Genomic DNA, 15,018 nt, shown 5'->3' on the forward strand with positions numbered 1-15,018 from the left:
GATGGGTTTAGAGGGTGAGAGTTCCCCTGGGAGGGGAGATCCAGAGTGGGGTACTGCAGGGGCAGAACGTCGAGGTAAAGGGTATTGGGGTCTGAGTGGGACTTGGGGCCTGAGGCAGGTGAGCCACTGGCCAGCAGAGGGTGCTCCAGGCTGAAATAGAGCTAATTCCCAGGATAACCAGCAGGAGACACCACATGGGTGAGTCTCACTTCACTACAAAGCCTCATTGAGACAAATCATTTACTAGTAGTATGTGTTTAAAACAGTACTTGGTGTAATAGGCCCCAGTCTAATTCGCCTCTAGGTAGTATTGCATTATAAACATTTGCATTTTAAACACTTCTAGAAATAACAGTGATGTTAATAATTATATATGCATGTAATTACATTATATAAATAATAATTAGAATAATAATTTAAGGCTGGAAAATACAACAAAAAGGAACAATCTTGCACTGGATGAGAAGACTGACGTTCTTTTCAGGCTTTAACTTCACTGGGGCTGGAACACATTATAAAAGCCAGTATATTTTCAGGGGAGTTTTTTTGACTTTTTATCCTGCCTTTTATCAAGGGAGCAGGGAACATGGATGGATAGTGCCTTTTCCAAGTTGACAATAGACTTTTTCATACATGAAGATATACTGGTGCCAGTACAAAACCTTTTGAGAAAAAAAAAGTTAACACACACACAAGGAGATCATATAAAAATAACTATGCTGATAGGGCATATTAACTTGAATAAATCAGAGTTATGTTGGAAACTCTCTTCCTAACTCAGACTGTTGTTATTTTGTTTGCAAGCCCATTAAGGACAGAGTTTAGGACTCATCTTTTAATTTCTTAATTGTGTTGCTTTGTCTCTATGGTCTTTCATTAGTTCATTCTTTCTATCTCGGTACTTATCTAGCCTTCATCGCCGTAATATCAGAGTGCCTTGCAATTTTTAATGGATTTTATCCTCACAACAATGCAGGGAGGTATTACCTTTATTTTCCAAATAAGAAACTAAAGCACAGAGAGACGAAGGCCCATATTTTGATAGGTATTTACGCATTGCAGCACTCAGCCAAGCTGATTTAGGAGCCTAATTTTAAATTTCATAAAGGGATTTAGGCAGGATTCCAGTTCCTAAATGTCTAAATCCATTTTGAAAATGAGAGTTAACCTCCTAAAACAGTTAGGCGCTGCAAAGCTGAGTGCCACAACACATAAATACCTGTAAAAATCCAGGCCTGAGTGTATTCCTAAACTGCAATAAAACCCCCACAGCTCCAAGTTTCAGTAGACATCTACATGGCTATTTTATAGCCACATAGCTTGAGCTCTGCAAGCCCAATCAGGGGCCGTGGCATGAGTATTTTACTGCAGTGTAGACATACACTAAGTGACTTACCCAAGGTAAAACACCAGGACTGAATCAGGAATTGAACCTAGGTCCTTTTAACACCAAGACTAGTTCCATAGCTTTTAGACCATTCTTCTTCTTACCAAGCTGCAGTGACGCTAAACTTACCTTTTTGTATTTTATCTTGAGAAAGCAGACCTGGAATGGCTGAGGGTTCCCAATTTTCTGTGGCCTATTCTAACATAGAATATCAGGGTTGGAAGGGATCTCAGGAGGTCATCTAGTCCCACCCTCTACTCAAAGCAGGACCGATCCCCAACTAAATCATCCCAGCCAGGGTTTTGTCAAGCCTGACCTTAAAACCTCTAAGGAAGGAGATTCCACCACCTCTCTAGGTAACCCATTCCAGTGCTTCACCACCCTCCTAGTGAAAAAGTTTTCCCTAATATCCAACCCAGTCCTCCCCCATTGCAACTTGAGACCATTACTCCTTGTTCTGTCATCTGCTGCCACTGAGAACTGTCTAGATCCATCCTCTTTGGAACCCCCTTTCATGTAGTTGAAAGCAGCTATCAAATACCCCCTCATTCTTCACTTTTGCAGACTAAATAATCCCAGTTCTAGTGGCACAGCCAGGTTTTTTGTATAAAGGGAGCAAAAAACATAAAGGCACCCCCCCCTTGGCTCCTTCTCTGCCCACGCCCTCAGACCGGATTCCCCCACCCCCTGCTCACCTTCCCTCCAGCACTGCAGCCTGTCCCTAGCTCCTGTCCCAGTGCTCGACTGCACGGGCCAGCAGGTGCACCTCCTCCGGCTATGCGGCTGGCAGCGCCGGCCGGCAGGCGCCACTTCCAAGCTGGGCTGCCGCCCCGCAGCTCTTCCGGCTGTGTGGCTTGTAGCGCCGGCCGGCAAGCGCTGCTTCCGCACCTGCTGGCCTGAGGGGAAGCGGCTGCTTCCACTGAACCCAGCCAGCTACGCTACTGCCCAGTTCCCGAAACCTCTCCCCATAAATCATGTACTCCAGTCCTCTAATAATTTTTATTGACCTCCACTTGACTCTTTCCATTTTTCTACTTCCTTCTTGTAGTGTGCGGCCCAAAACTGGACATAGTACTCCAGATGAGGCCTCACCAATGTTGAATAGAGGGGAATGATCATGTCCCTCGATCTGCTGAAAATGCTCCTACTTATTATACAGCCCAAAATGCCATTAGTCTTCTTGGCAACAAGGGCACACTGTTGACTCATATCCAGTCCCGTCCACTGTAACTCCTAGATCCTTATCTGCAGAACTGCTGCATAGCTGCTCGGTTCCTAGTCTGTAGCAGTGCATGGGATTATTCCGTCCTAAGTGCAGGACTCCGCACTTGTCCTTGTTGAACCTCATCAGATTTCTTTTGGCCCAATCCTCTAATTTGTCTAGGTCCCTCTATATCCCATCCCTACCCTCCAGCGTATCTACCACTCCTGCCAGTTTTGTGTCATCTGCAAACTTGCTGAGGGCACAGTCCACGCCATCCTCCAGATCATTAATGAAGATATTGAACAAAACTGGCCCTAGGACCAACCCTTGGAGCACTCCGCTTGATACTGGCTGCCAACTAGACAGGAGCCAGGGGTTAAAGTAACTTAAAGGATTTACCAGTACGTCAGAGTCCTGAATAGAGGCGTAGCCTCAACCGGAAGAGGCAGCTGGGAGCCCCGGACCTCAGGAGAAAATTAAAGGGCCCGGGGCTCCAGCCACTGAGGAGCTCCAGGCCCTTTAAATCACTGCGGGAGCCTGCCTGCCGGAGCTCCGGCAGCGCTTTAAAGGTTTCAGGGCTCCCCACAGCAGCTAGAGCCCCGGAGGCTTTAAATTACCGCTGCGGAAGCCAGTCCAGTCCAGCACGGTGTACTGGCTCTCGCCGGTACGCCGTACCGTACCGTACCGGCTTACTTTCACCTCTGCATGGAGCCACTGATCACATCAAGGATACTGGTATTTTGATACTAACTACTGTCAAGATGAACAACAACTGTGTTTACCCAACTTGAAACATTTTTTGTTTCTTGTTTTACAACAAAAATGAATTCTGGTATCTTCTTTGTTCGTAAGCCAGTGAGCTTCCTGACCCTATTTACGTCTCCCAAACATCCGCTACAAGAGTTTAAAACTGTAAGGAACAATTTGCAGCACTCAGTTTTTTCACAAAGATGTTCAGAAAATTAGATCAGATAAATCCATCAGACACCCATCTCCCAAGAAAAGAACCTAGTGCTTTCCTTGCAGAGACTCCAGTGCTTTCTAGCACCTATAGTATGGTGCCCACAGTAGTATCTGTCCATTCCCTGTTCTGTTTCTTAAACAGATATACTGAATTTTGGTTTTTTATTCTATGAGTGAGTTTTTTGCTCATGAGAGAAGGGAAGTAAAGAAGCCCTGGGCATGATCCCAGCATAGGGCAGGGAAGTACAGTACCTATTGCATTACACTGCTCAAACCATCCTCACAGCCTTTGCTACTTTAGTCCTGGGCCTCCTGTGAGCGTAGATTAACTGCCAAATAAACTGATACTAAAGAAAATTAGCACAATTATGCAGCAACTGCTGTTGCAAGTTGTTACTCTGTTATTCTGAATTAAACAACTGGACCCCACCCGGTGGGCCCCTAGGGACTATTGCAGTAACAGTGTTGAACAACAAGGACTTCAAGAGAGAATTTAATAATGCACCGAAAGGGTTTTGATTCTCATTAGGAAGGACAATAAGATGCTGTGGATAAATACTGTTTTAATAAAATATTTCTGAAGGCTTTCAGTGCTTTAATAGAAGTCCTTCCCTCAAGCTTTTGCAATGCCAATGCCATACTCGATTGATGTCCCACTGGAACATCATCTAAATGAGGTCCTATTCCTGCTCCCATTAATATCTAAGGAAGTTTGCTGTCAGCTTCAACGACTGAAGGATCACTCCTATGGTGGTATGCCTAGAATCTACCAAGTGTCCACAATACTAATAGTCATGTACAACCTCGCAAGCTCATGCCTTGATTCAGGAAAGCATTACTATTCAGCCTTTATGACACATTGAAGTTAATGGGACTCAAGGATGGATTTCAGCTAGTAATTAAGTGCTTTCCTGAATTGGGGCCTCAGTCCTCACCAGCACATTCATTATTTTAGCTCTGTTCTAGACGAACAAATCTGCTCAACGTACAGACAGTTGGGCGGGGGGGGTTGTTTTGTTTTTTAAAAGAATCCCTTCAAGTAGTGGTTTTAGAGCATTCTGCAAACAGAGACTCCACATCAAGTACTGGAAAAATACAGGGTTTGACATTTGGCAGGCTCAGGCCCTATTGTCAGTTGCTTTTACACTGTGCTGTATAGAGCTGCTTTTTAAAACTGATGTAGGGAGGGATCCAGTACGGTGCTGAACATCCCCACCACAGTGAGGAACACGGTCTGTTGCTGTTAAGTGACCGGGAATGGAAGGCACTCAGCTCATAGGATGGAGTCAGAGCCCCACAGAATAAGGTCATGAATGGCCACCAGATCCATTCACTTATTTTTCAACTGCTTCTACGGTCTGATCCTGCAAAGCACCTTCTGGTCCCACTGACTCAGCTCATCATGGGAGGTGCTCATCACAGCAAGAGCCAACCCTTAGTGCTGGGTATGCCCCATCCTTCCAGGCCCATGTTAGGTAGGCAGTGGTAGTTGAGAGTTATGCTCCTCACTACCGTGTTAGTTTTGTTGATACTGTAATTGCCATTTATTAAATGACCTGGAAATCTGAGATCTGTATCAATCCCTAGAACTCTCCAATTAAAGTACATTTTTCTAGCTTGCCTTAGAATCTTTTGACAACATTAAACTGGATGGAATCCATCAGGAGATGATGAAGTTTAAATGATCTCAATAAAGTCAGCCTACAACCTGCATTCAAACAAATGTGTGAGGAACTGTAAAAAATGCAGATACATTTGTTATGGGTTTTCACCCTCTAGATTTACACATGTTCCATATTAGCCATAAAATTAACTCTATGTACATATTAGTTATTAAATTATTTAACAGCCTGAACATTAGACTCCAGGATGTTGGCATAACTACACCACTCTAAGGCATTAGGATATCTTGCTACTAGAGGGTCACTGAGAAAACTTCTGCAGCCTGTGTCTATTGATATAAAACAGAATATTTCTAAATAGAATGTTTTTGGGTCAAAGCTTTGTTTGGTCATGTGGCAGGCCCCCAAAGACAATCATCAGTGCCCCATTCAGGAGGTTACTTAAACACATGGTTAAGTCTATCCATATGAACACGTTTACATTTCATTTAAATAGGGATGCTTTCCTGAATGGGGACCTTGACGATTATCCTAGGAGGGCTGTCACATGACCAAACAACTCTTTGGCCCCAAAAGCTGAAAAAGTAAAGTTATGATGATGTTCCCCAACTGCAATTATAAAATGATCTAAAACAAATACAGACAACCAGCAAGAGCCATATAAAACTATTACTTATGAGAGAATATTCCCACTCTATTCCAGGGGCTGACATAATAGAATATGGAACAAGTGTTGGAGAGGAAAGCCTGGAAAAGACTGATCTGGCACCCTTATCCCAGTTAGCTGGGAAAAGGGGAAGAAGAGGATTAGGAATGATCACCCAAGTGAGCAACCTGATTGTGTGAACTTTTCCCAGGCCTCCAGGAGTTTACTAGGACTGTGTGCATCCTTGACTCTCTACCCTGGCCAATGGTTTAAATGCCACAGCAGCACCATTAAGCTTTATGCACAGCCGTAGAAGAAGCAGCTGAGAGACACGACTGCTCCTAATCACAGCATGTGCACATATTGTTTGTAGATTCAGGTTTCTTGTTTCAGAAATCTAGGGCTTTAAACATTAAGATTAAGGCTCCTGCAGGTGGTAAAACAATGTACATATCCTAGAAGAATTTAGGGAATTTAAATTACATCCTGAAATGGTGCAGTCAGTACAGTGATGCCCATGCAGGATGTGAGAGTTTTCACGGAAAAAAAAATAATTAAGTTTTCTACAATCTGGAGGTAATAATTTGTAAAGCTATTTCCCCAGGGTTGGTTGCTGACGCACTTTAAAAACCAGACAGGAAAAAATCCCAATGTGTAAATGCTACTAAAATTTACACTGGTTTAACAAAACACTTCTCTTTTAAAACGACACCAGGAACACATAAGTCACTGGAAGGTTATCTAATCTCCCAAGAATTTTAATTGTTTAAAAATGCTTTATTTCAATAAATGTATTACCAACTCATATCAGTGAAGAAATGACAGTGGGAGAAGGTGACAGATATATAACCCTCCCCCTCCACATTCCCACATGGATGAAATTAATACAGACAGAATTTCTGTTAAATACATAACAATTTCTCCTAAGCAATATGATCTTTGAACACTGGTTTAACAGTCTGAGGTTTTCCTGGTTTTATCCCACATTTGGCACATTGGCTATTGTACATTAAAGAGATACTCACTGAGAAAGCACTGTGGAATTTTTCTTTAGAATATAGGAAATCTCTTTTAATCAGTTAAAGAACTATATGAAGAGACATAGTAAAATTTGCATAACTTCATAGTTCTCAGTAATGTCAAAGACAAAGTCCTGTTGACTTTCAATCGAGTTAACTATTGAAAATTTTATCCTTGCATTTTCTTTAGGTCCAACAGTTTACCTAACCTAAAGATTAAAAATTCTGTTCTCCTGCCATTCTTTGGGTGATCAGTGCCATAATAAACAGAGAGTTACGTTCTAGCAATGTGTTCAATACACTTACAAAAAACAGAGGAAAACATAATCTGTGCCCCAAGGAATTTGAAGTCAAAATACACGGAAACAGCTCAGACAGTAAGTGCCCCAGGGAGACAAACACCCAGCCTCTATTGAATTTCAGTGGTAGTTGGGTACCAAGCCTCCTTAGGCACTTTTGAAAATCTCAGACTAAAGACTTAATTCTCATTTACCCTAAGGTCTCTTTACATTGTTCTGGCAGCGTAAAAGGCCTTAAAGTGGGAGTACCTGAGAATCAGGCCCTAAACGTACCATGTAACCCAGCATATGGTTCTAGATTAAGCCCTGATCCTGCAATTGGATTCATGGACCCTGCCCTAAGAGTGTAAACTGTCCAAGAGAGAAAACAGTCTAACTAGACAATGGAAGTATTATTTCCCCCTGGGACGCTGCAGTCTATATGATTTTATAAAAAATTGATGAGTGACTATAATGTAACTGGAACACGCTTCATGCAAAGGGTCTCCTGTAAGGTATCATTACAAAGCTTATAATCTACTGAGTGTGGTCATCCTATTTGTATAAATGTACCACCCTTGTATCTGAAACTAGAAATATGAAATATAACTCTGAGGGCCTATTGTAATTATGCAAAGTGTGGGCCATTAATGGTGGTTTGGAATCTTGATTACTCCCATTAACCAGGACAATTGTCTGCAGATGGGTGTGCTTTACTTGTAAGTCTTCCTGTATAGGTGTGGATGGCAAGTGGGCAATGAAGTCTTGCAGTGACATGTCATCATGTCACCTGAATTGGGTAAAATGGATTTATTTGGGTTTAGACCCCATGGGTATTAAAGACAAGCACTCTTCTGTTAGCTGCTTTCAGGTAAACCTGCAGTTTTGGGGCAAGTAATTCAGACCGTGGGTCTTTGTTGGAGCAGACGGGAGTGTCTGGCTCAGCAAGACAGGGTGCTGGAGTCCTGAGCTGGCAGGGAAAACAGGAGCAGAGGTAGTCCTGGCACATCCGTTGGCAGCTCCCGGGGGGGTTCTGTGATCCAACCCATCATATCCCCATTTTACAGAAGGGGACCTAAGATAACCAAAGTCACATGGAAAGTCTATGACTGGGCTGAGAATTGAATACAGATCTCTTGATTTCCAGTCCAGTACATTAATCACAGGGCCATCTGTCCTCTCTCTTTGTGGGATAGGAGTGATCCTCCTCTATGACGGAAGTCATGGGGGTTGTAGCCATGTAACTCAGGGTAGATTTTCACCTTATACTATATCTTTAAATATATATAACAGGCCTGATTCTCTCAATGACCAGGCGTAATAGACTTAATCCCTTGCCTCCTGTATTTGGTCTTAGAGAGAGAGAGAGAGGCATGAGTGCTGTTCAAAAACACATTGTCCTGCATACAGTGAAGACGAAGAGTTAAAAGATGACCTTTACTGTAGTGTACTAAAGCAATTCTATTATGTTAAAAAAGTACTAGGTTTTTTACATGATTTATGTTTCACATGATTTAAAAGGGATAAAAAAATTATACTGCATGCAAAGCAAGTAGTACAAGTACACAGGAATTATAAAAAGGCATTTACAGTATTTCGATTAGATGATTAGCTACTTCTCAGAGATGCTAATGTGCAAACAGCTCCTCAGACAATATTAGCTTTGAGAATAACTACTGTAATAAAAAGCTGCTTAATTTAAAGTTCTACACTGTTATAGAAACAGTGCTGCCAGGTCTTTGGTAGCCAAGCAATTTGGCCGCATTTGGAAATAATCTTTCCTGGATTATATAGGGCCTGGATCAAATTTTAACCTTCAAATTTATCAGTTAATAAAAGATATTATAATTTATTATGTTGGACACAAAATGCATCAGTAAAGCTTAGGTTTGTTTTTCTTGCTGAACTCATAATAATCTCTTCATAACGTATGCTTTTGCTGAGGGAAATGTAGCAAAGACAGGAAAGTGCAGCAAATCTGGCTATGCAGTTCTAAGAAATGTATTCCAAAATAACAACTTACATAAGTAGAATGTGTGGGTACGTATCCAAAGTAATGCACATAGCCTCTGGGGAAAGAAGCATATTGGCCTGATACAGTACTCTAGCTACTTTCTCCTGACTAATTCATGGATAGAAATGGATAGACTCTATGTAGGAGGTAACCTGCAGTAACAGCAGCCACCGCATGCATTGTTTGGGGATGGGTAGGGAAAAAGTGAAGAACGCCTTTTACTATGCGGCAGTATGTAAATATAGGGAAACCACCTTTTACTGGAACTCCATTATATTAAAATAGAATAACTTGTTTTAGTACATTGCAATGTGAAGACTGCAAACCCAGCAACAGTGCACTTCCACTTATACTAAACCGTGCTGGGAAAAATAATTCACTGTAAGAGGGTTCCATTGAATATACCATTTATTTCAAAATTCAAGAGGTTAACACTTCAGTATTCCAACTGCATTCTTGGAAAGTCAAATATAAAACCAGGAAGATTCAACTCCACTACAGGACAAAGAGTATGATCTACATGAAGAAAAAAAAACCCTCTCAGGAGCACTCTGGGTAAAAACAGGAGGCTGGTGCACAAATCTCTGAGTATGGGTTGGAAGTTGGACTGAATCATGTTATAGAGGTTTACATCAAAGAAATCAGGGCAGGCTTGTAGGGATTCTTTCCCCTTGGAATTGGTATTTGTAAGAAGGAAATGGCATCTCCACTATGAGGTACAGGACTTTATCTCAGAGAGAAAAAAGGAAGCTTTACAAGAAGTAAAACAATGTTTATACATCTTTTTATGACTTAAAATAAAACTTCCATGGCTTACAGATGAAAGTAAAATTAAAAGAAACAGCCACCCATTTTTCACTCGAGAGAGACCTGAAGAAGCCATAAACATTTTGGGAAATCAGTTTCTTCAGAGAACACGGGACTGATTCAGATTTCAGCCAGTATAAATCAAGAGAGGAAGTCCACTGAAGTCAATGGAGTTGCAATGATGTAAAACTGGTGAAATAGGATAATTAGGTCCAAACATATTGCCACAACATAGCTTCATTTGTTTGAAATATATAAAACACATTTTGTAAATAGCCCTCTGAAGACGTTTACTTGATTCATTAATTTTTATTTGATGCTTTAATGTTATTAGGTATGGAAAACAGCAAGTGCGACAATTCGATTTCATAGCATACACTGAGCATTTCACACTGCAATTCCAAAAAATTACCATATTATAATACCAAAACCCCATTAATACTTGTTTGGCAGATCAAAGCTCTCACCTTCACATGTGAGGCCTACAACATAGTCTTAAAAGGAGATACTTTGTTGTTTATTCACTAGAAAACAAGGAACAGAAAGTCTCAGATTACAAAGGTGCAGAAATTGCAATCACTTCTGCCATCATTTACATTTGACATCAAACCCACCCCTAACGTTCTGCAGCTGACGTGTTCTCTTTACTCCACAATATGCCTTCTGTCAGGCGTAATACCATGTATGAAAATGGGTCAGAGAATAAGCAGCACATTGCATTGTTGCACAGTTCTGTCTGCTTGTTAGCGATTAATCAGAGAATCTTTTCTTTCTGTTGTCTGCCTTGCTCTAATTCCTCTGGAGTACTCTTAAGCCTTTATTGCATTAAAGCCATCAGTTAACCAGGGTGTACAAGTGTATACTGAAGTTTACTTGGCCTTTCTGCTCAGCTCTATTAAGAATTTAGAGGCTGTTGACAAGAATTAAGCATACAAGTGAAATACTAAATGCAGGATTCACTCAAGTATTTGACAAGCATGTGCTTTCAATATTCCAGCATTCCTATTTACAAAATGATGCTTTATCCTGTGATAGCACTCATCTTCAGACCACTTTGCAGCCTCCAGCTAAGTAATTCTCAGACAAACCATTAGAGGGGATAGTACCCGCTCACCTCATTTTAAAGACACAGGAACTAAGGTGGTGAGCGTGTGGCGCTTAACCATGGCCACAGGCATCAGTGCTAGAACCTGGATTAGATCTCAGGCTTAACAAGCCAGTGTTTAGTCCACATCTCTTTCCAGGTATTAACAGCAGGAATTGCATTTAGACACAGTACTAACTTTCATCAAAGCATCTCAAAACATTTATGACTATTCATCCTCTCAGTTAATCGGCCTGGTATTATTATTTCGATTATACAGATGGGGAAAAAAATCACAGGACCCCACAAAGCCAGAGTTAGGCACCTGTGATCTCTATAACATGGATGGGGAGAGATAGGTGCCTAAGAACGGAACACACAAAAGCCAGCTTGTTAGGTGAGGAGCAGCCTATGCTAGCCAATGGGAGATGCCGATGACAGAGGTGTGTCCTATGCTCCACCTCTCTCACAGAGATTGGTGCCTAAATCCAGGCTGCAGTGAAGCAACTCTCTCTGCTTGTGATCCACAGCCAGAACCCCCTTTCATGGAGTCAGGCAGCTAAAGTGCCTGCCAGACTCCACACAAAACAAACAGGAAAAGAAAGACAGAGGTGAAAGTAAGCCGGTACAGTTCGGTACGGCGTACTAGCAAGGGCCGGTATGCTGTGATGGACCAGATTGGCTTCCTCAGGCTGGCGCTCTAAAGGGCCTGGGGCTCTCTGCAGCAGCTGGAGCCTCCCGGGGCTCCAGCAGCCTGGCTCGGGCGGCGCTTTAAAGGGCCCAGGGCTCCTGCTGCCTACCCCAGGGCCTTTAAATCCTGATTTAAAGGCTGTGCCTCTTCCGGTTGAGGTCACGCCCCCGCTCAGGACTCCGGCGTACCGGTAAGTCCTTTAAGTTACTTTCACCGCTGCCATTTAGCAGCGCAATTACAGTACTCACCTGGGATCTGGGAGACCCCTGTTCAATTTTCTATCCTGTCTGAAGGGGAGAAGGGATTCACTCTGGGGTCTCCCACCTCTCAGGTGAGTGCCCTAAACTCTGAACTATGGGTTATTCTGACATGGGGCTTTCTCGGTCACTCTTGTTGAAGCCATTCCATTCTGTATAAATAATTCAATACGCACTGGGCCAGAGAGAGAGACTGCCACTATAGTTCAGTGCCTAGGACACTCCCTAGAGATGTGGGAGAACCTGTTCACAGTCCTTCTCTTCAATAGAGGGTAGGGCACTTGAACCCGGATTTATCTCATCCTGGGCAAGTCCCCGAATCACTGGACTACAGGTATAAGGCAGGCAGCTTCCTTTTCCAAAAATTTGGGCTTTAAGTACCTAAGTATCTTTGTGGATTTGGACCTATTTTAGTAATTTACAGTAACAAAAAATAGGGGGTTCATTACTGGTAGAATAGTTGCCTAGAAACAAGTTAACCCATAAGGCACAAGAAGTCAAATTTGGTCTTTCATAAAACTCCGAGTATCAAGGCAAAGGAAAATGTTCTACTATAAGTTATACAGGACAATGCAAGGGTTAGTGTAATTATAAAAACTGAGTCAAATAAAATCACCACGTCAACAGTTTTTTCCTACTGATGTTTACTCCCTTTGACTTTAATACACTGAGAGAAGCTTCACACTGAAACGAATCCCTACTTTCTGTAGCCCTACAGACAATGGAAGTTGGTAGGAAAAACCTTTATTTTTATCCCTAAGACTAATTTTTTTTCAAAAGAACCTAAGTGACTTAGGAGCATGGGTCTAACTGAAAGTCAGTGAGACTTAGCCACTTTTGAAAGTAGGCTCCTTAGTCACATAGGTGCTTTTGAACATAAGCACTTGAATAGTCTTTGACCAAATCTTACCTTCAAGCACATGAATAACCTCCTTTAAGTCAATAGCACAACTTGCTTAAAGTTAAGCACGTACTGAAATGTTTTGGCAGATCAAGGCCTTAATTTAAAGAAATCAGATTTTCAAATGAGTACAGTTTTACTGGGTAATGAGTTCTTTTGAAATTCTCACCGTAAGTGTTTCAACGGGAGCTATCGGGTCCTAAGTGTTTTAGAATATCTGGCCCTGGCCACCTGGCTTTGCTTATACTGGCAATACCACTGCTCAGAATTTATAACTACAGTGCATACATTTTAAACTCACTTAAAATCATACAAATAGTCTAAAAAGTTATGAACACGGTTTAGCTCTTACGAGATGAATTGTATTTGTACCATTAGGAATCTATTATTGGTTTTTAAACTCCCACCCTACCACACTCCTAGCACTCCCACTCCTACTACAATAGCAAACGTACACATACAAGGAATTCAAGTGACAAGTTTTGAATTTGAAAATCCTTAAATTCATTACAGTCATTGGACTTTAAATATAGAAACAGTGCAATAAAAATGTCTAGGAATTATGTTTTTTTCCCATTTTCTTCTTGACTTCTGTATATATTTGTATTTGAAGGCATGTAATTTGCTGAAACTCACAATTAAGCAGAACTGAAAATGAGAAGATTTATACTTACTAACTACATTAGCTTGTCCAGTAAAGATGGTATATTGCAGCTCATATGAGACCACACTGAATTCATCATCTGAGGTCCAGTGGACAGTGATTGTGTCGTAAGAAGCTGTACACAGCTCTTCTCTAATGGTTGGAGGGTTAGGAGCTGTGAAAAAACAAGCACTACTGTTAGGGAAAGGAGCTGACTGATTTAGTAGGGTACTTTCCCTTTCACGTCTGACAGTAACGTGCAAATTTTAGATGGGATTTTATGGCCATACTGTACCAAAGATTTTTAGGCAGAACTTAGAAATGTAGGGTTGCAAGGGCCCTCAGGATGCCAACTTCTTGCTAACATCAATGGGAACTTCTTAAAAACAGATGATGTGGCCCTTAGATGGGTAGTTTAAAAATCAGTTTCCAGGAATTCCTGTCATAAAATTCCCACCATCCCTGGGGGCAGATCTTAAAAATCCTTTCACATCTAAGTAGCTTTAATATGAATAGCCCCCATGAGGTCAGTGGCACTAATGACTCACAGAGAAGGTTGTACAAAAATGATCCAATTGCACCTGAATTAAAAGTAAATGAAAAAATGGACTACACATGTTTTTTGCTGGCAGTTCTCAGACTTTCATTTATTTTAACATAACATTTTTAAATTGTATTTTGCTATTAAATATGTTTATATTTTAAAGCTTCTATTTTATGTGTTATGCAAGGATTAAAGAGGTAGACTTTGTTCCAAACAGCCTTTTTCATTTATGTAAAAGAGGCAACTGAGAGGAAATGCTCAAATGTGACCACGATTCGTGCTACTCTAAATATTGTAGCACAGAAGCTCGTCAGCGCATTTTTTTCAAAACTGAGGAATCCTTGGGACATATGGGTATTAACAAAAAAGGATGAAAATCAGCTAAAATAAGACCATTCATTCCAGAATGGGAATATAAGCAAAAGAAAAAGAAAACGATTCTCTGAAAGGGATACTGCTGCAATTTAGATAGTGTATATTAACTGACGATATATTGTGAGAGAGTCTATTGCAGTGTTGCTACCCTGAGTTCTCTTTGAAATATTAGAGGTTGACATTCATGGCTTTTAGAAATACCTGACTTTCTATCAGAATAATTTACTGGAGATTTTTTTTAAACTCTGTTGCATCCTATTCTTCCTCCTCCATATAGTGTCGTTCCTTCAGTTTAGAAAAATCTGATTAAAAGAAAATAAACTGATCTTTGTAACTAGGCTGGGGGATCCAATTTTGTGGGACTGTAATAAACTGAAATGCTTGTGCTTTCGTTTTCTTACATGCCTAGTACAATAGGATCCCAATCCCAGTTGAGGCTTCTAGGCAGTACCATAGCACAAATAATTAATAATACTTTAAGGGAAGATGATAGTTATTATAATGGATGGTTAAATGGTAACTATTATAAAACCTAAGGGAGGAGGAGCCTAAGAGATTGAGGCACCCAATTCCCATTGAATTT

The 15,018-nt window shown here is 41.2% G+C and overlaps 1 protein-coding gene across 6 annotated transcripts in view; it reads right to left on the reverse strand.

Annotated features, from left to right (window-relative positions):
• Nucleotides 1–15,018, reverse strand: part of MID1 (midline 1) — a 362,051-nt gene that overhangs the window by 10,765 nt on the left and 336,268 nt on the right. For all 6 annotated transcript variants that reach the window (XM_030572658.1, XM_030572668.1, XM_030572696.1 and 3 more), the window contains one exon: nt 13,548–13,691. In XM_030572658.1, coding sequence (XP_030428518.1) covers nt 13,548–13,691 — 144 coding nt within the window. The remainder of the gene's footprint in view (nt 1–13,547; nt 13,692–15,018) is intronic.

This window comes from Gopherus evgoodei, chromosome 1 (genome assembly GCF_007399415.2).
Source record: "Gopherus evgoodei ecotype Sinaloan lineage chromosome 1, rGopEvg1_v1.p, whole genome shotgun sequence".
Taxonomy (NCBI): Eukaryota; Metazoa; Chordata; order Testudines; family Testudinidae; genus Gopherus; species Gopherus evgoodei.